This window comes from Elephantulus edwardii, unplaced genomic scaffold (assembly GCF_000299155.1).
Source record: "Elephantulus edwardii isolate Elephantulus edwardi_28Jun2011 unplaced genomic scaffold, EleEdw1.0 scaffold00208, whole genome shotgun sequence".
Classification (NCBI taxonomy): Eukaryota; Metazoa; Chordata; class Mammalia; order Macroscelidea; family Macroscelididae; genus Elephantulus; species Elephantulus edwardii.
This window is the reverse complement of record NW_006399958.1, coordinates 3961702-3982695: the sequence shown is the minus strand read 5'-3', so window position 1 is coordinate 3982695 and position 20994 is coordinate 3961702. Positions and strand designations below refer to the sequence as shown.

Genomic DNA, 20994 nt, shown 5'->3' with positions numbered 1-20994 from the left:
ACAGAGCAGGCATTATGGGCCAGGCGTGGGAGTGAGGGGGTGGCTGGAACACGGAATGAGGGCTATGAGAAGGCCCTTCTGGGGGCGGGGGGGGGGGTGCAGGATCAGAACAAAGGAAATGTATTTGACAGGCGTATGCGGGAGGACAGAGATTCAAGGGGTGGGCGCTCTGCTGGCTAAGTCCTGCGGAAATTGAGCTCTTAACCCAAAGTGGCTCTGAGGGGAGAAAGTCTCTTCTGCAAATCTCTGGAGCGAGTTACAGCCTAGGAAGCCAATGGAGCGTCAGCTGTTCCTCAGCTCTCACTTAATGGCAACAGTTTGAGTTGCTGAGTTTGAGATATTCAGGCTGAGAGGCCAGCTGATGTGAAGGCCATCACGATGATACTGGCCCCAAATCCAAACACACTGCCACAGAGTCCATTCTGAGTATCCAGGGCTGTACATCTTTCCACAAGGCGACTCTCTTCTTTTTCTTGGAGAGCAGCTGATGGGTTTGAACTGCTGACCTTTTTGGACAGCAGCCGGACGCCTTCGCCACAGCACCACCTGAGCTCCTTCTTGGCTCCAAGAAGGGCACAAAACCCAGGGTGGGGTGTGTGTGTGGCCTGGAGGTCAGTGACAGAGGCTCTGGAAGTTCTAAGATCTTCTGATGTTTCTCTTTCCTACCCCGAAACAATTTCCGAGACAGTGTTCCCACAACCATAGCAATCTATCTTTTATTTTCTCATTGATGGATTTCTTTTAAAAACACGCTGAGCCTGTTGACTCTTTCTGACTCCACAGGATGGAGAATCACCGGTCTGGAAGGTTCTGAAGGCTCAGATCTTCGCATCATCTCACCCCTCTCTGTATCCAGTCACCTTCATCTCATATACCTGGGGCCTGCTGGCGGGAGAAGTTAGTCTTTGAAAAAAGACATCAGGCTTGGAAAAGCAAAAGGGCAGGAGAGGAGAAGACCATCCACGACACGGCCTGATATACGACTATAGCCCTGAGCATGGCAGGGATTGTAAGGCTGGGACGGGACAGGGCTTGACTTCCATCCGCTGTTCACGGGCCACAGTCACAGGTGACTGTGCGCATCTGACAGAAGCAAAACCTGTCCATCTGAGGAAAAGGGCAGAGGGTGGCCCAAGCTGGACGATGACATGTCACTGCCCTCGGGCAGAACAGCCACTCATTCCAACACCAAGAACTAGCACGTGCAAAGCTTTGCACGGCTCAGTCTGTTCTGCAAAGTTTCCACAAACTTCAGATAAAAGATTAAAAAAAGGCACAAATGCTTCACAACCTGACCATCCCCTCGCCATTCAGCGTCTGCTCCTCCAGACCTGGACGCCTCCCCTTCTCTAGGACCAAGAGATTTCCTCTCACTGTGTTTCAACTCTTTGTTGGCTCTGATTTAGTACCATTTCTTTCCTCCTCCATTTCTGCTTCTCATTTGCTGCCCCTTCACCCCTTTGTCTTTCTGTCTCTCTAGCTCTGTTCAGACCTACTCCTGCCCTGCTCCCCCTCGCTCTTTGCTTGTTCCCCCATCTCCACAATCTGCACTGCCCCTCCCTCCTTTCTTTCCTCCTTCCCTCCCTCCCTCTCCGTCTCCCTCTCTCTTTTTCTGCCTTCCCTCACAATCTGGCAACCCTCAGCTCCTTCCTTCATTCTTCCCTCTGATCTACTCAGGACTCTTTTCTGTCTCAACATCAAGAAGCTATGGTCCAGCGACCCCTGGTGGCCTAGTGACAGGAAGCAGCGCTGTAATCCCAAAGGCACATGGTTTGAATCCACCAGATGCTCCGCTGGAGAAGGAGGGGCATTCTGCTCCTGTGCCAGTCAGAGCCTCCAAAATTCTGCTGGAGGGTCAGCTATGAATTGCTTGCAATGCAGTGGCAATGAATGATGAGTCCTTTCACGGCGCTGAAGGAAGTGTAACCAACGAGAGGGTTTCTTCGAGGCAGAGATGCTGAAACTTCCTCTCGTTTCCTTTGGGTGTACTGTCAGAAGGGGCCAGTCCTTGGAGACAGACATCATGCTGGGAGAGGCAGAGGGATCAGTGAAGGAGAGGGAGGCCCTCAACAAGACGGACTCAGTGACCACAGCAATGGCCTTGAGCAGGACAGAGATTGTGAGCATAGTGGACAGGGCGAGATTCATATCTGTGTTTACAGGCTCGCTATGAATCAGGGTTGACTCGAAAGCACCTAGCACCTAACAGCTATTTACGGCTTGTTGACAAGTTCAGCCTCCGTCTCCATTCTTCCGCCTGTATACAGTCTCTCTATCATGTTTGTTTTCTAATTTGTAACAGATGCATCAATGTTCCTGCTGCATTCCATTCCAGCCCCCTCCTTCCGCACACATCTATGGAGATGCTGGGATGAGATGTGGTTGCTGCCCAGGAAAAGCATATTTACCAGGAGGTAAATTAACTGTCACAGGATCCCCTCTCCCCATAAGATGATTTGGGGACTTCAAGGGGAACGTGAAACGTGGGGAGCAAGGAGCTGGAAGGGGTTTGGGAAGAGAGGAAGGGTGGGGGTCTGAGGGCTCCTGGACTTGGAAGAAGATGAAGTCTCAGGAGAGGGGTGGGGGTCTCAGTATCAGGGAGCAAGTCTCAGAGTCTGGGGTCAGGGAGAGAATGGGGTCCCAGGAAGGAGGGGGTATCTCAGAATCCAAAAGCTGGGAGAGGAGGGAAGCTCAGGAAGGTGGGGGTATCTCGGAGTCCGGGATCAGGGAGAGGATGGGGTCTCAGGAAGGAGGGGTCTCAGGAAGGTGGGAGTCTCATCAGAGTTCAGAATCAGGGAGAAGACGGGCTCTCAGGAAGGAGGGGGTTTCAGGAAGGTAGGGGTCTTCGAGTCTCAGATCAGGGAGAGGATGGGGTCTCAGGAAAGTGGGGGTCTCAGAGTCCGGGATCAGGGAGAGGAGAGGGTCTCAGGAAGGTGGGAGGGGTGTCTCAGAGTCTGACAGCAGGGAGAGGACGGGCCCCCATGCTGTCCTTCAGGGACGACAATAGGGACGGGGGATGTGGAGTATTCCCAGTCTCTGGAGGCAGATTTGCCAGGGAAGGTGGTCAGGGGAGGGTTTGCAGCTGGAAAAGAAGGATGCACTGGCGACAGGGGCCCAGGGAAGAAAGGCCAGACCCAGTGGAGTGGCAGCCAAGCATCAGGAGGCCTCAGGGCTGCGCGGGGAGCAGGGAATGGAGGGGAAGGGCAGGTGTGCGAGGGCTTTAACGTCCAGAAAGCTCTCTGATGACGCAGGAGGAGGATGGCGAGAAGCAAGCAGAAAATGCACTTACCACCCAGAGACTGGAACACACGCAATCCGCTTCCGCGTCTGCCCTAAACTGCGCAGGCGCGCGGCCTAGGTGCCGCGAGGATGGGAGGAGGCCAGGGGTGAGCGTGGCCGGAGCGCCGAGATGAGAGGGGCGGAGCAGGTGGACAAAAAGCAGGTAGGGGTAATATGTGCGGGGCTGGGAACTCCCGGGAGGAGGTAGGTCCCAAAGATGAGTTCTGTCTGTCCGCCCTGCGCGGGAGTATAAACAGAGGCGCGAGAGTGGGCGGAGCCATGGAGGGGGCGTGACCAGGAAGAATGGGTCGGAGAGGAGCGAAGTAGGCGGGACCAGGGCGTGAGAATGGGCGTGACCAAAGCCCGGGAGGCGGGTGTACAGTGGGTAGGCGTGGCCAGGATGCGCGAGTGGGCGTGACCAGAACTACTGAATGGGCGTGGCCAAAGCACGGGGGCGGGACAGAGCGTGCATACAGTTAGTGGGCGTGGCCGGGGCGTCAGTGAGGGGGCGTGAGGAGAGAATTGGTCCGAGAGGAGCGGAGTAGGCGGGACCAGGGCGTGAAAATGGGCGTGACCAAGTCACGGGAGGGGTGTGTGTGTGTGTGCGCGCGCGCGCGCGCGTGGCCTGGCGCACGAGCAGGCGGGACCAGAGCTCGGGTGGGCGTGGCCAAAGAACGGGCGGGGCAGGGCTGTCCTACGGTGAATGGGCGTGGTCGGGCGCGAGTGGGCGTGGTCAGAGTGCAGGGACAAGGTGGCCAGTGCGTGGGATTGGGGGAATGGGCGTGTTGTGCGTGGGAGTGGAAGGTCCCTCCCACAGAACCTCTTTTTTGTTGCATTTGGAAACACGTTTGCACATTTATTATATCCCCTAAGTTTGAAGAGCTTTGAGAACCACATACATTGGTAGTTGTGATGTTTTCCTTAACATTGTTATGTGCCATTGAGTTGCCTGCGACTCATAGAGTCCCTATGCACAATAACTCTGACCCCTGCCCTATCCTGAGCCAGTCTCACTATCTTACACAGGTACCTCCCCCCCCCCAATTGCCCCAATCAATCCATCTCATCTAGGTCTTCCTCTCCTTCGCTGTCCTTCCACCCTTCTGAGCACTGATGTCCTTCTCCAAGGACTGGTCTCTCCTCCTGGCCAACTGCCCTAAGTATGTGAGATGGAGCTTCAAAATACAATTTGATGAGTGGGGGTAGGGGTGAGGGAAATAGGAAGAACCAGTTCTTGAAGTCAATGTATTATAATTCTGTAAATAAACTAGTATTTAAAAAAAAAACCCCAACCAACCTAAAATCCTAGCCTCCAAGGAGAAACTTGGTTTCACCCTCTCTAGTCCAGACCTGTTTGTTCTCTTGGCGGTCCAGGGCGTATGTTCCTTAATCTGAAGGTCATTAAATTGAATGCTGGTTTGCTGGGTTTTTTTTGGTAAGGTAACGTAAGTTGGTCAAACACTCCGCCTTAGAGTAGGGGAGCTGATGTGCAGAAGTGACTGGAACTAGGAATAACTCCTGCAATTAAAATCTATTTAAGGCCTTTAAATGAAGAACACTGAAAGAGGTGCAAACGAAAATGTAAAACTAAAACGCAAAACTAAATGTAAAATGCAAAACTGTGCCCTTATGAACATGTAGTTTCAAAGACCCTGACAGTATCATTTCCATTTCTGTCCCTTCTAGAGGGAGCTCTGGTGGCCTAAGGAACCCACTAGCACACAATTAGGGTCTACCAGCTGTTCTGTTGAAGATGGGACATCTCCCCTAAGATTTACTGCCTCTGAAAACCTGCTGGCATGCCAGCCGTAGGTCGGTTCCAACTACACAGTCCAACAATAATCCCTCCTAGGGAGCTCTGGTTATGATGTTATACAACAGAGTTCTATTCAGAAATGATGTTAGTTCTAGAACAGAGTTCAGGTCTTTTGTGCAAAGCTTCCTCTAAGTCGTATCTGACTTGACACTTAACCATTGCTAGATGAGACTAATGCTGTTCTATCTGGAGGAACACTCTTCCACTGAACATCACTCTTTGTCAATGTGCTCTATGATGTAACCTGGGTTTGCTGTGATGCTGACCCTTGTACCAGTGGGATATCAAACGCCAGAATGGTTTCCCAGTGTGGACAGTGTTTGGTGGAGCTCCCAGTTGTAAAATAGGTTGGGAAGCAGGAGTGGTATCCACTTCCTAAACCACATGCCTCTGGAAACTATGAACTTTGAGAAATGACTGTAGTTATGGAAAGGCATTAGGTCTTTTGTTCATTGAGTTACTGTAAGTTGTGCTTGACTTGATGGCAAGCAACAGCTACAAAAGATCTCTCTGGTGGCTTAGTGGTAAGGAGTTATGTTGCCAGTTCAAAGGAAGGTAGCTGAAATCCACCAGCTACTTCAGCAGAGAAGGATGTGACATCTGATGTGTGATTTACTGCCTCTGAAAACCCTCTGGAGAGTCAGCTACGAGTTCGTTCTGACTTGACAGTATACAACAATCCCTCCTGCATCTGGGAAGCTGACAACCTGAGTGCTCAGTTCCTTGAGGCTTTCTCAGCCCTCAATCTTGGGTATGTGGCCTGGAAAGGTTAAAGAATGACACTCCCTGATTTTAATGAGTACCTTAGTTATCATTTGCTGCTCATAACAGAAACACTCAAAGTTGGTGGCATTAACAAACAAATTTATTTTCACACATGGCTTAGGAAGCTCGAGATCTGAATTTAGGGTACCAACTCTAGGGAAAAGAGGCATGGTGGCGCTGGAGGTTAAGCCCTGGGCCTTCTCTCTGTGTCAGCTCTGGAGAGAGTCCTTGTCACTCGCATTTCCAGTAACCTTCGTATCTCTTCGCCATCTCAGCTCAAGAGTCCTGGCTGGATGTCTTTCATATTTTTAAAGACTCGAAATACACCTTTTACCAAACCCTGCCCTCACTTAACATGAAGACATCCCATCCCCAAACGGGATTACATCCACAGCCACAGAAGTAAGGATTTACAACATCTATTTTTTAGGGAACAGAGTTCAACCCCTAACAATGACCTTAAGTTTTAAGGAGTATTGGTCACGTGTACAGGAGCATTGGTCAGGTGTACAGGATAATGTCCCTCTACTGGTAATCTGTGTGATGTCAGTCCTTTGGATGGATGGCACAGGTTTGGAGAAAAGAGAAAACAAGTGTCATTTTCACCACATTATCAAGGAAGCATTCAATGAACACGCTGTATCACTGGACTGAGCACAACCATAAGCAGTATCAGAAATGTTAACACCACATCCTGTGCTCTTGAAGGAAACGCCTACCTATTAAGTGGAGTCACACTCTCTCTCCTTTAAAGGAGGAGGTTTACGTAATTTATTTGAACGTGACTTCAGAGGTTTCCCCCTACTTCGTAATTAATTCTGTTAAATTCTCCATGACCTTAAGAGAGCTTTTACATTTTGGGTTATAATTTACCATTAGTGTATTTGCTCTGCCTATATGTTAAAATTGCTGTGACTGCAGCTGTTTGGAAACTTTCCTTTCGCTACACTAACTTTCGTCATCAAATCTCAGATGCTCCGGGCTCACAGTGGGTCATTAACTCCCTCTGTCCTAAATCTGGCCAACTCCCCGAGGAGCCTTGGTTCTGCATCCTGGAGAACTGTGTTAGAAACCGAGATCTGGGAGGGTAGCTCTGTTGGTTGCCCTTGAGGGATCATTTCTTTACACGTTCTCAGTTGATGCCTTGTTGACCCTCTGGAGGGTTTTCGGAGGCAGTGAACTGCAGGGGAGGAGACTGCTCATCTTTTCTCCTTCACAGCAGCTGGTGGACTTGAACCACTAACCTTTGGGTTGGCAGCTCAACTCCTTATCACTGAGCCACCAGCCTGTTTAATTCTACTGGGAGTAGTTCTACTCCTATGAGTCGGAGCTTACTCATATCTATACATACCTTTGTAAGCATTTCTATACTTGGACATCTGTATCTATATGAAATTAAAAAGGAGTTCTTCCTAATGTCTCCGACACTGACCCAGGCCTCGTTATGCTCAGCTACGGATTTCCATTTGAACGGCGGGCCAACTAGATCCTGCCATCTGCCAGGCAGTTAATCAATTAGCCCTTTTTCCAGCCACGTGTGTAACAGTAAGAGGCAGTTAACAAGCCAAACTGTTAAACCTTTAACCCCACAGAAGCAACTTTACCAAGTAGGCTACATAATACTTCAGGGCGATTTCTCTGCCTTAAAGATTCCTCTCACTTCCCAGGTTATTCCAAAGCCCATTCGGTAAGGTTGCCGCCTACATGGGTAACACTTAATTCGGCACCCCCAGGCCGTCCTGGATCCTTCAACTTCTAAGAGAAGTTTTGATTGTGGCCTACATCGAGGCTCACTTGTTTTCCATCCGTTTTAACAATGCATACTGTCATATAAAGGAGTTCTGGTGGACTGCACAGAGGAAATCCCACTGCTGACTCAGACGCCACACCTCTCCGGCAGTTCGAATCCACCAGCCGCTGCTTGTGAGAAAGGTGGGCAACCTTCTCCCGTGTGATTTACAGCCTCTGGGGGGAAAAACAGCCAACCACTGGCGGGTCAGGTCTGGGTCAGTTCCAACTTGACGGGAGTGAGTTTGAGTGGGCAGACGTCATCGATTGGCCATTACTGTATCAGCAGGCCGGTTTCAGTTAAGTGGCCACGGGCACAAGGTGGTTCAAAGTTCCAACAGTGCCCAACACTCTTCTCACTCCGTCTGGACACACTGCACAAGCCAGCTCCCTTCACTGTCTTCTGAAGGAGGGTGAGTCTTTATTATGTTCTCAGCCCTAGAAAGAGGCTAGCGTGCTTGAATGCTCTTTGAGATATATTACAAATATTATTCACAGAACGCACACAGGCTTGGCGTACCCACACCAATTCCAAGGATGGATGGCCCAGTGAGCCATGTGCTTAGGGCGCTGACAGATCAGGGGGTCTCTGCTGTCCAGCACGGAGCCCCCCTCCCCTCCCAGGGCCACAGCACCCCCAGCACACAAGGACAAGGGACAGCCGCAGTGGACGGGACCTGCAGGGCACAGAATGACACTGGGACTGGCTCCCAATACACAAGAACGTTCCAGCCGGGAATGACATCCACGGAGACCACATGGACCACGTCCCAGGTTGTCCAGGCTTGTTGACATCTGTCTTCTGCAGTCTTTCCTGAGAAATGGAAACACCTTAATCTTGGCGGCTCTTTTGGGAGCGAGCGATTTCTTTCCAATGAACAAGAGGCAGGAGCTGGCTGTCAGGTGTAACTCTTGCTACACTCACTCCACAAGCAACCGGATCCCACAGGAGGGACTGACTTCTAGGCAAGGGTGGATCCCACTGACAGACAGAATCTGATCCGTTTTAACTGTCTTGTATAGGCAAGTCTGCTGATCCAGTAACTCTGGCCAGGAGGGCCAGTAATGCTCTCTGTGTGATAAACACACCCCCACTCACCACCCAGAGTATGGTCTTGGGCACGCTGGGGTAAAACCCCGATGGGAGCCCCAGTTCCAGGTGATGTGCAGACGTGATGGGCTTGGAGGAGTCAACCAGTGCGGTGAAGTCAATCAAGATACTTATTAACAGTCTAGCGTTTACGTACAGAATTCTGTCCTAAGTTCTGTAAACAACATTATCTTCAAAATAGGTCTGTTATACACGCAGATACAATGGAGCAAACATTTATATACTATTATTATGGGGAATAAGTTAATCTAATCCTGTAAAATATTCTTTTAGTTAGTAGAAAATGTAATATATAGTAAAATTCTCAGTACCCCACATCCACTACTTTTTTTATATATATATAATCCAGTTCATGTCATTCCAATAAATGAGATACATCGCTTTGACATTCAATTGTTATCATGGTTGCATCTTTAAAAGACATTATTACATCATGGATGGCTAAGACACACACAAATATACAAGTATACATATATCACACTCCTTTGAATGCATGAGTAAGCGGAAGAGAGGGCACTGGAAATTATCTACATTTGTTGTTGTTATGTGCCAACAAGTCACGTGCAACTCATAGTGACCCTATGTACAACAGCCCTGAACCCTGCTCTATCCTGTGCCAACCTTACTGTCTCTGACACATCTACCCTCATTACCCCAGTCACTGAATCAAACCACCTCATAAAGGATCTTCTTCTCCAACCTTACTGTCTCTGACACATCTACCCTCATTACCCCAGTCACTGAATCAAACCACCTCATAAAGGATCTTCTTCTCCTGCGCCGTCCCTCCACCCTTCCAAGCATGACGTCCCTCCCCAAGGACTGGTCCCTCCTTGCAACATGTCCAAAGTATGTCAGACGGAGCTTCAGAATCCTTGCCTCCAAGGAGCAACCTGGTTTTACCCTCTCCAGGACTAGTTTGTTTTCCTAGCAGTCCACTGTATATTCAGTACTCTTCTCCAGGGCCAAAGCTCAAAGGCATCAATTCTAGGGCCCACTAATGCTCCAGTCACCTATTCGCAAGAAGCTGAGCTGCAACCCCAAAGGCATGAAGTTCGAAGCCACCAGCTGCTTCATAGGAGAAGGATGGGCAGTCTCCTCCCATGTGATTAACTGCCTCTGAAAACCGCCAGAGGGTCAGGTATGGGTCAGTTCTGACTCTCTGGTACTCAACAACAATGTATGCTTTAATCCAGCACTAATTCATACAGAAAGAAAATGTGAGAGGCAGGATTTGAACCGGGACCTGTAAGCTCAAGCTACACAGGCGTGAGCACTCATCTCTCACCCAAACAGCAAAAACAAGGCGCAAGTCACACACAGAGAATCCCAAGCGCAAGGAATGAAATAACGTCAAAGCAGACAAGGGATCGGAGATCATCGCTGATCAGCAATACTGTGACATAAACCATCACTCCCCCACAAAGCAGTGTGTGTCACCACAGGCCCGCACGCCTCTGAGAACAGGCATCAGTCACATCCTTTGTAAGATTCTCACAAATGGTGTTTTCTTCCTACTAGTTCATTATCCCCAGGCTGACCCTGAAGCCCACCCAGACACAGACCTTGTCGTAAATGAACTTGGCCATCCATTCTCTCTACCTGGGACTCGGTTATCTTGAGTTTGCTATGATAATGGGTCTCCTTGCGTCTGTGTTAAACTTTCTAAGATGACTTGTGTTCTTGTTAAAAAGAAACAACAATGCATATAGACACAGTGACACAAAGTAACACAAAGTGGCAGCTGCCAGAATGGCTTTACACAGACGGCAGTGGTCAGTGCTGTCAGTGCCGCACCCTTCACCTGCATGCAGTCCTGTCCTTCAAGCAGTGTTAAGTGTGTGCCCAAACTGGAAGTTACCTCTGTCCTCAACAGAGGAATCAGGCATGGAGGGGGTCCATAGGATAATGAACCAGAATGCAAGGCAGAGTGAAAACCTTTGTTTACCGGCTGAGACAGCGCAAGCGAACAAGCTAGGCCTCTGTTTGTTGTTGTTGTTAGATACCTTTGAGTACAATGCCCAGCGACCCCATAAACAGTGAACCTGAGTCCCTGCCCTATCCTGTGCCGTCCAGCCCACTGGTGAAGTCACCCTGTCCGTCCATCGCCGTGGGGGTCTTCCTCTCCTGCGCTGCCCCTCCAAGCATGAGGTCCCTTTCCAAGGAACAGTTTCGCCTCGCTACGTGTCCAGAGTATCAAAGACGCAGCTTGGCCATCTTTGCACTTTCCCAGAACATATGTTTGTTCTCTTGGGATGTTCAGTGCTCTTCTCCAACACCACAGCTCAAAGGCACCAACTCTTCTCCTGTCATTCGTGTTCAGCTCTTCTGATGCAGAGCAGGGGACTGACATCAGGCCTTACCTAGGATGTCTTTACTGAGGCCAAAAAAGAGGTCCTGCTTGCAGGTGCTCTGGAGATGCGTGGCCAAGTCCCTGACTGCAGCTTCTCCAAAAAAATGCCAAGGCCTTGCCTGCATACCAAGAACGGCAAAGAGGAGGCACGCTTCACCTGCCAAGACTTTGACCAGGACCAACATTTCTCGCCTGGCCCAATCCTTCCATTATCTCGGGGTTCTGTGCAAATAAAAATGCTCACACATGCTGCATACATTGAGCAAACCTGCAAACTCAGTACCGCCTGTCACTCTGAGACTGTGTGTCACACACTTTTGTTGTACTTAATCTATTATACTCAGTTATTGCTGACTTAATCTCAGTCGAATACAAGCAACTCGAAGGCAGGGAATTGGAACGTAACTCCGATTTCTTGACACGATAATCTCCTCAATGGGCTATATTCAGAGCCTTTTGGGGAGTGGAGGGAATGGCTGTTCTAGCAAAATTACTGACTCATGTAACATAACTTAGGAACACACTTCTCTAGAGGTTAATTCTCATGAAACTAGAAAAGCTATTTTAGGCAATTTCTTGAAAACCATTTTATAGGGACTTGCACTCACAGAGGGGCCCGTGTGTGCGGCAGGAAGGTCACGTGTCAAGCTACCAAGTGTCATAAGGAAATTGTGGGTTTATTCCCCAACCAAGGGCTCTGGAGGTTCTAGAAGAACTTAAGAAAAAGGACTTTTTTTTTTTTAAATAAAAAACCAAAACCATCTGAATAATGACAACAGTCATTACTAAGAGTCACAGGACAGGGCAGGGTTCAGATCCCCTCCTGGTCCACATCTGGGCAAGCGCAATAAAACAAATCAAAACAAAACAAAACAAAAAACCCAAGTAGTTTCTCTTCTGTCACCATCAGGAAGGTTAATCCCCATGAAGAGAGGCTCCCAGCAGCCCTTTCCTTAGGTACCACTGAAAGTGAAGCCAGACGACCTTCCTGATCTCACTTTGAAGAAACATTTTCACACCCCTTGATGTGTGGAATCAAAAGAATTTTTGTTTTGATGGGGATTCTGCTGTATGTGGACTTGTCACCTCACTAAGGTATGTACGACGTACGAGTCTTAACTGACTTAGCTTCTGGCCCCGTGAAAGTGACCACGTTAAGAAAGCGTGTCATGGCCAAAGTGACCACGTTAGAAATCATGGCTAATGTTATTAGTCAGATGGTAAGGGTGGACCCTTGTCTCTTTGGCGGGTGTCTTTTTAAGAAAAGACAGACAGACACACACACACACGTGGTTGCCAGATGAGGATGGGAGGCCCAGAATGGAATCGCGCATGTGCAAACCACAGATGACTGGCCATCACCAGGAGCTGGGGAGGCACGATTTATACAGCTCTTAGAACCCTCCAGAGAATCAACCCTGCTGATAATCTTCATTTTGGACTTCTCGCTCCCTGAATGGAGAATTTTCTGCGGTTTGTGTTATTTTAAGGCAGTCCTAGGAAGATCAGAGGATGCTCTGGGGGGCTTAGGGGATAAAGAGTCGAGCCGCCAATGCAGAGGCAGGTGGTTCGAATCCACTTGGTGCTCCTTGGGAAAAAGAGAAGGGCAGTCTCGTCCTGTGTGAGTTAGAGTCTCTTAAAAACCCACCGGAGGGTCATTTACGAGTGGGTTCTGACTGGACGCCACACAACAGAAACGTAACAGATAATCAGCGCCTGTCTTATTCCTACAGACTGGCCACCAAGGAAAATAAGGGAAAATTATTCAAGATACGCTTAACGTTATTTATAGGAGAGGAACTTCAAAATATTCCATTTCTTTATACTCATTCTTAAAAGGAAGCTCATGAACATTCACCATTTTTGTATTGCTTCACTAAACTCAAGATTTTCAGGGACTGACTTTTAGCAGGACCGAGGGTGAAGTTTTCATGTCCCAACTTTTTCAAATGTACCCTTCTGTGTTCTGTATTTTCCACATTCCTGCTGGAAGACAAGTCGATTAAATAGATAAATTAAAATATATCTGGTGGGAAGAAGAAGAAAAAAAAATAACAGGAGGACCAAATGTAAATGGTGTTTGTTAAGTAGGAGCTTTGAACCGACGTTCCCGGGTACCTCTGAGCCAACGCTTAAGTTATGGCGACACGAGTGTCAGGGCACTTCCGTGCTCCGCTGCCTGGTCAAGCGGGCACTTTCAGAAGTGGATCACCAGGGTTCTCGACAAGTGGCCTCTCGGTGGGCTCGAGCCCTCCGCTGCTCACGCAGCAGCTGGCCCTCTACCCATTCGATCCTCCCAGGGACCCCGCCACATACTTTGCCTCGACGTAATCTCGCTCCAGCATGGATTCCGGGATGTCCAGCGGCAGGTGGGCCACGTCGAAGGCCTTCCAACACTCATTGCATTTGTATCTCTTCTCCCCGGTGGGTGTCCTCTCGTGCGCTAACTGGTATGAATGCAGGAACTCCTTCCCACACCCGTCACATCTGTAGGGTCCCTCTGCGGGAGGGACACTTTGAGGCTCCAGGAAGCTTGCGTTTTGGGGGAACGTCTGTGTGCACCGGGTGCGCTTGTAACTTTTCTCTCCGAAGTGACTTTTCTGGTGGTACACGAGGCTGGAGCTGTGGATGAAGGCCTGGCCGCACTCGTTGCACTCGTAAGGCTTCTCGCCGGTGTGGATCCTGTAGTGGGTCGTGAGGCTGGAGCTCTGCGTGAAGAGCTTGCGGCACACGTCGCACTGATAGGGCTTCTCGCCGGTGTGGATGCGCTGGTGCTTGGCGAACACCGAGCCCCACTTGAAGGTCTTGCTGCATTGGCTGCACTTGTAGGGCTTCTCGCCGGTGTGGATGCGCTGGTGCTCCACCAGGCTCGAGTTGTGGATGAAGGCCTTGCCGCAGTACGTGCACTCGTAGGGCTTCTCGCCCGTGTGGATGCGGTAGTGGGTGATGAGGCTGGAGTTCTGCGTGAAGTACTTGCCGCACACGTTGCACTTGAACAGCTTCTCCCCGTTGTGCGTCCGCTGGTGGCTGGTGAGGTTGGAGCCCCACTTGAAGGCCTTGCCGCAGTCGCCGCACTTGTAGGGCTTCTCGCCGGTGTGTATGCGCTGGTGCTCCACGAGGCTCGAGTTGTTGATGAAGGCCTTGCCGCACTCGCCGCACTTGTAGGGCTTCTCGCCGGTGTGGATACGGTGGTGCTTCACCAGGTTGGCCCTCTGGATGAAGGCCTTGTCGCACACGGCGCACTTGTAGGGCTTCTCGCCCGTGTGGATGCGCTGGTGCTTGGTGAGGACCGAGCGCCAGCGAAAGGCCTTGCCGCAGTCGCTGCACGTGTACGGCTTCTCCCCCGTGTGGATCCGCAGGTGGTTGGCCAGGTTCGAGTTCTGCCGGAAGAACTTGCCGCACACCTCGCACTTGTACGGGGTCTCCACCGTGGGGGCCGCCTTGGCCCCGTACCCGCAGGCCGGGCCGCGCTTGTCGCCTCCGTAGAGTTTCTGCACAGAAGGAATTGCCTGCAGGCTGCTGAACACTGACCTCTGGCTGAAATCCACCGCGCACTCGTTGTAGCCACCGTACAGTTGTCCGGCCACGGTCGCCTTCGGTTCGGGGAGGAACGACGGATGCATAAAGACCTCCCCAAAGCCGTTGAAGAGGTTGGTTCTGACGCTGCGTTCGAAGAGCGAGGCGGAGGGAAGGCTGCTGGGGGAGCTGTCCACCTGCTTACAGACGTAGGTCTTCTCCCCGACCCGGAACCGGTGTTGGAGCCCAGGGGCAGGGGACGCGCAGCCGAGTCCAAGCTTATTTTCAAGGTCTGCTCGGCGTTCGCCTCCTTCAGCTCCATCGAGCGTGAGCCCCTTATCCCGGGCCACGGCCAAGGCCCGGTCATCCTCCTTACAGACGTAGGTCTTCTCCCCGACCCGGAACCGGTGTTGGAGCCCAGGGGCAGGGGACGCGCAGCTGAGTCCAAGCTTATTTTCAAGGTCTGCTCGGCGTTCGCCTCCTTCAGCTCCGTCGAGCGTGAGCCCCTCATCCCGGGCCACGGCCAAGGCCCGGTCATCCTCTCCCCGCCGAAGCTCTGGGGCAGTGTCCCTGTCTGGTCCCGAGTCGCAGTCCCCAGCGCCACGACAGTCACGCCTGTCTGACAATGCCCCTTTGTCAGCGACCTCTTTTGGGGGGGATTCCTCAGACATGTGCGGAGTGGGGTCACCTAGAAGATACAAAGAACCCGTGTCCATTAGCTACTGTTAGAAAAAGCACTTCTATTTAAAAAAGACCCTAATCATCTCAAAAATAACGTTTATAATGCAGGTTCAAATTGTTTTCCTGTCAAACGTTCTTCTAGGTGGTACAGCACTGGTCTGTGCGTTGCTGTACAGAGGTAACTCGTGGTTGCTGTGATGCTGAAGACTGTGACAGTGATGTGCCAATCGTGGTAATGGGCACCCATGGTGGACAGTGTTGGCTGGAGCTTCCCGACTAAATCAAGCCTGGAAGCAGGAGCGGCATCCACTTCCAAAATGGCTTGCCTCCGGAAACTCTATGTACGAACAGTGCTCAGGCCGTTCGTTCATAGGGTCTCTATGAGTCATCTACGACTCGACGGCACCAAAAAACAACCATGCAGAGTTGTCAAACTTCATCACCACTTTCAAATGTTTACGACACAAAGTTAACAGGACTCCTTATGAAGCAGAGAGAAAAAGACATAATTCAAGTTACTTAAACAGAAACCAAGGGAGGGGAAAAAAACCCCAAAAAACCACCAAACAAAACCAAGCTATCGCGGCCAGCCAAGACCAAAGCCCAGCAGACCCATCGGCACGTTGCTGGAGGCAACCACGCAGCGCCGCTCTGTCCTGCCGGCACTACGGCTTCTCGGTCTAGGGGCGTGTTTCGCGTGAGCACAATGAAATGGTCTGAGGGTCTGAATCTTTACCACGTCAGCAGCAGGAGTTGGTCTGCCCCGAAAAAGGCCAGGCAAAGGGAGTCCATACCTAGTATATACACCCTTGGCATCAGGACAAGCAGAACTGAAGATGCAGCTGAGGCCGACAGACAGACAAGGCTTGACTGAGCGTCATGCAGTTGGCTGGGGTGCCACAGACAATGGGAAAACGGCCGATGCTGTCTCACCCGATGAGAGGGTCTCGCAAGTACACGGATGGAGAAGGCCATGTGGTCTGTCCTGGGGTCTAAGCTCTGACCTGGCTGAACTACGACCTGAGCCGTGGGCGGAATCAAGCCCAGAAGGAGAAGCTATGGGCGCAAGGAGACCTAGAACCCCACCACTCTTAAACCCACAGCTCTGAAGAGCTTATGGGGACCAGAGGGTGGGGAGCTGCCTGTGTCTCTGACGACCTGGGCTGTCACTGGGTTGACAGGAGGGTGAACATCCACACATCTGAAGAGGCTGGTTAACAGCAGCGGTAGGGAGGCGAGGGAAGAACTCTCCCGTGCGAGTTCACAAGAAAGCCACTTGCGTGTTCCCATCGGGGGAGAGTTTCCCAAGGAACATTCAGTGGTGTCGCTTCTTCCCCAACCATCTGCCGCCACTACCTGTGCTCTCTGGTGGACGCCTGCCCACCTACCTGGGTCATTTTCCACATTCGTCTTGTCCATGTTCCAGGGTCCTGTCCCCTGCTTCAGGATGGAGATGATATTCATCTCGGAGAGAGAGACTTCTGCTCGAAACAGACAAACAAAGCGCATGAGGCACTGAAACCTCTCTAGATCCCAGTCCAAGAGCATTACGAGGCTCCACGGAAATAGTCTTTGGTTTTTTTTTTAAACGTCTGCACGGACAGCTCCCTCCAGAACGCTCAGAGAATGTTATAAATATGCGGAGCTCTAGCTAGCTCTTTTCCGGGAACCTCCGACTCAATGGCACAGGAGACCTGCAGGTATTAAAATGTACCCACGTGGCCCTGTGTCCACCACACAAGCTCTGGAATCAAGACTACCGAGTGTGAACTGTGTGTGGATGTGAAGAAAGGGGAAGGCATGAGGACCAGCTGCTACATTACGCAGCTTCTCAACCTCTGCATCAAATTCAGTATTATCTTAACAACAGAGATTTCATCGTCTGTCTAAGTGGGCAAGAGCCTCCAAGGGAGAACGCGGGGACACACCGGGCAGATGGAAACTTCTGGGGGGGAAGGTTAGCTCACCGAGGGAGACGAGGTTGCTGTAGTTCTCCAGCATCACGTCCCAGTACAGAGCCCGCTGGCCAGGACCCAGGCAGGCCCACTCCTCCGGAGAGAATGCTACGGCCACATCCTTGAACGTCAACAGGTCCTATAAGGAAAGACATGTCTTAACCTGTGGACATAGGGAGGCCACAGAAAATTTTTTTCCATGTAAAACGAAAGAGAGGTCAGTCTAAGAATCAATTCCGTTGACATGAAAGTTCTACAAGCTCCACCTACAATTATGCTGAGCAAGTGATACACCCTTGATTTTGTTTCAGGACGAAACGCTTGGCAGAGTACCTGTCAAGGATCAGGCAGCAAAAGCCCTGAAATCACAATGGTCCGTCCACTAGAGTGTCCTTCCACTGGTCATGGAGTCACCCATTCCAACGCAGGGCTCACCCTGAAGCAGCCAACAGCAGCTGCCTCTATTTGCTTTTATTACACTTTTCCACCAGAAGCTTAGAAGTCCCTTAAACCCCGGGGCTGGCATTTTTGTGTGGACAAGAACGGGAATGAATAGGCAGGTGAGAAGAATCCCCACAGAGCAGCCTCTGCAGAGGAGCTGGACGCTGTGATGCACACCGAGGGGGTCATTCTGAGAAGGTGAGAAAGCAAGGGTGGTACGTTCAAGGACAGCAAAGTCTTCTGTGGCTCCGGAGAAAGGTCATGAGGAGGAGGCAAAAAGCAGAACCAATGCTCTGAAGGGCCCTCATGGGGTCGTGCAAAAGGGAGCAGCACAGACTAAAATCTCCACGGTCTGAATCTGCCTCCTGTTCTTCAGAAATAAAACAGTCCCCTCCCCTAAACGCTTACAGCCTCAGAAACCTGACGGGGGGGTCGCTGCCACGATTCATTCAACGATGACAGTGAGTAATGGCTTATCATGCCTCAACTGTTATTCCAGAGACGTGACATGGATTAACTCACATGAACAGTATATTAACCATGAGCATCTTAAAAAGATCTGTATCTCGTCCTGCTTTGCAGAGGTGAAGTCTGTTATCACAGGGACTGAGAAACGGTGCTCTGGGTAAAATAAGTAAGCGAGCACCTTGACCCTGAGGCTGAGCCCAGACCTTGAGCTTGAGACAAGAGCCCAAAGAATCTGGAAGTTAAGAAAGAGATACAGCATGAGGGAGATGTTGACTGAGATACACCAGGAAGAACATCTGACACCAAACGCTGGACACAAGATCAATAGATCTGAGCACTCACACACACAATCTATTAACGTGCTTTGTACTAATAATCTACTGACGGTAGCAAATGTTTATTCTACTAATCAGAAAAGCAATCAAAGATTAGAAAACCCACGGTCATTGCACATTCACTTAGGGAGCTCTGACAGCCTAGTGGGTAAAGAGTGGCGCTGCCATCCCAAAGGCACATGGTTCGAATCCACCAGCTGCTCTGCAGGAAAGAAAGATGGGCAGTCGCTTCCTGTGCGATTTACAGCCTCTGAAAACCTGCTGGAAGATCAGCTATGAGTTGGTTCCAACTCGAGAGCAATAAGCTCATACATTAAGGACCTGAAATAATAATAATACCAACAACAATAACAGCAATAACAGTAATAAAATCTAGGCCAGCAACAACAACAATAATAAAAAGATCTAGGCCAGCAGCAGTTCCTTGAAGAGATTGTTGTTGTTGTTGTTCTGTGCCATCCAGTCACTTCCGACTCTTAGCGACCCTGTGTACAACAGCCCTAAATTCTGCTCTATCCTGTGCCAATCTCACTGTGTCCGATACATGCATCCCGATTACCCCAGTCACTGAATCAATCCACCTCATAGAGGGCCTTCCCCTCCTGTGCTGTCCCTCCACCCTCCCAAGCATGACGTCTCTCTCCAAGGACCTGTCCCTCCTTGCCACATGCCCAAAGTATGTCGGACGAAGCCCCAGAATCCTTGCCTCCAAGGAGCCACCCGGTTTAACTCTCTCCAGGGTGAATCTGTTTTCTTGGCAGTCCATGGTAGTCAATACTCTTCTCCAGCACCACAGCTCAAAGGCATCAATTCTCCTTCTATCCTCCTTAGTCATTGTCCAACTCTCTGATGCATAACAAGTGATTGCAAAGACCATGGCCTGTATCAGATGCACCTTAGTCTCCAGAGACACACCGTTGCTCTAGAGATCAACTTTAGAGAGGTCCCTAACAGCAGACTTTTCCATTGCAATACGTTTTTTTATTTCCTGGCTGCTGGTGCCAAGAGTGTTGACTGTGGAGCCGAGTAGAAAAATTAAAAAAAAAATAATAATATTTTTAAAAGTATTTTAAAAGGTAGCTCACCCCCACAGAACCTCTAGAAATAGCCAATGTTTCCATTAATAATTATTATCAGCACATCTGCGCATGAGATCTTTCCAGACCTACGTGACATCACCAAACCTTCCAGAAGAACACAGGTGTGCTGGTGACACTGGGGGTTTCAAATACTCGGCGGCTAAGTTAACGGCCGGTAGTTCCAAACTGCAGCTCGACCCAGGAGAGGAAGACGAGGCAGGTCTGTACTGTGCCTTCCAGAGGGTCAATGGGTTTACTGAAGGTTGTTACCACCAGGACATGATCAAAGTCAGGTCAACAATTCCTACAGGTAACTTAGGGGCCTCAGCCGCCACAGAAATGCTGGTAATCCACGCTCAAGGGAAACACAGGATTTCACAGAAAAACCTGCCAGGTGAAGCCCAACCAATCCTCTCAGTGGGGTCAGAGCCCAGCCACTCTCTGGTGCCCCAGGAACTGCCCAACTCCCGGACTAACCTCACCCAGCCTACCAATGTCCAGCCTACTCTCGCCCAGTCTACCCTCACCAAGCCAAGGCAAACAGGGTGACGCATCACCAAGCTGTTCACAGTGTTTCCAGAAAAGGCCCAATGAAGCAGGAATCCCCCTCTCAAGCTGCTCCCCTCCCTATGCCACCCCAAACTTGGGGCACAAAGGCCACATGAGGGGACTCACAGCTGTCAATTACTAAGTCATTCATTCTGAATCAGAAATCATTTCAGAGCCAGAATGATACTGATTTACTTGCAAGGCTCCAATGTCCTATAAAATCAGGTGGAGTGCGGTCTCCTTCTCTGCAATTGTCCAGATACCGTTGTTATTTGACGTCAAAGTCAACTCCGACACACAGCGGCTCTGAATAGCTCTGAACCCTGCCCTGCACTGAGCCAACCTCAATGTCTCTGACACTGTCCCCACTGCTATAGTCACTACGTCCATCCATTTCCTCCAGCGTCGTCTTCCAAGCCTGATGTTCTCCTCCAAGGACTGGTCCCTCCTGGCATCATGCCCAAAGTATGTCAGACAGAGCTTCACAATCTTTGCCTTGAAAGGAGCAACCTCGTTTCTCTCTCTCTAGGAAAGACCTGTTTCTTCTCTTGGCAGTCTGTTCAATACTCTTCTCCAGCATCACAGCTCAAAGGCATCGATTCCTCTTCTGTCATCATCTTTAGTCTCTGTCCAGCCTTCAGATGCACAGCTAGTAATACATCCAGCTATTAGGACCCACTAATAGAGAGTGATGGTGTCTGTGTGGAGTCGAGAGGAGACTGGGGGAAGACCCTGGGCTGCGTGTGAGTGAACTTGACGGCGCGGACATGCCACTGTCAGCACTGAGCACATTCCCAGGACAGCATCCCACGACAGGACGGACACACGGACATGCCACTGTGAGCACTGAGCACATTC

At 50.4% G+C, this 20994-nt stretch overlaps 1 protein-coding gene across 1 annotated transcript in view; it reads right to left on the bottom strand.

Annotated features, from left to right (window-relative positions):
* Positions 1-3354: 3354 nt before the first annotated feature.
* Positions 3355-20994, bottom strand: part of LOC102844285 (zinc finger protein 845-like) — a 46238-nt gene continuing 28598 nt past the window's right edge. The window contains exons 4-6 of the mRNA XM_006897383.1: positions 13684-14504; positions 13429-13599; positions 3355-3706 (exon numbers count right to left, since the gene is read on the bottom strand). Coding sequence (XP_006897445.1) covers positions 3355-3706; positions 13429-13599; positions 13684-14504 — 1344 coding nt within the window. The remainder of the gene's footprint in view (positions 3707-13428; positions 13600-13683; positions 14505-20994) is intronic.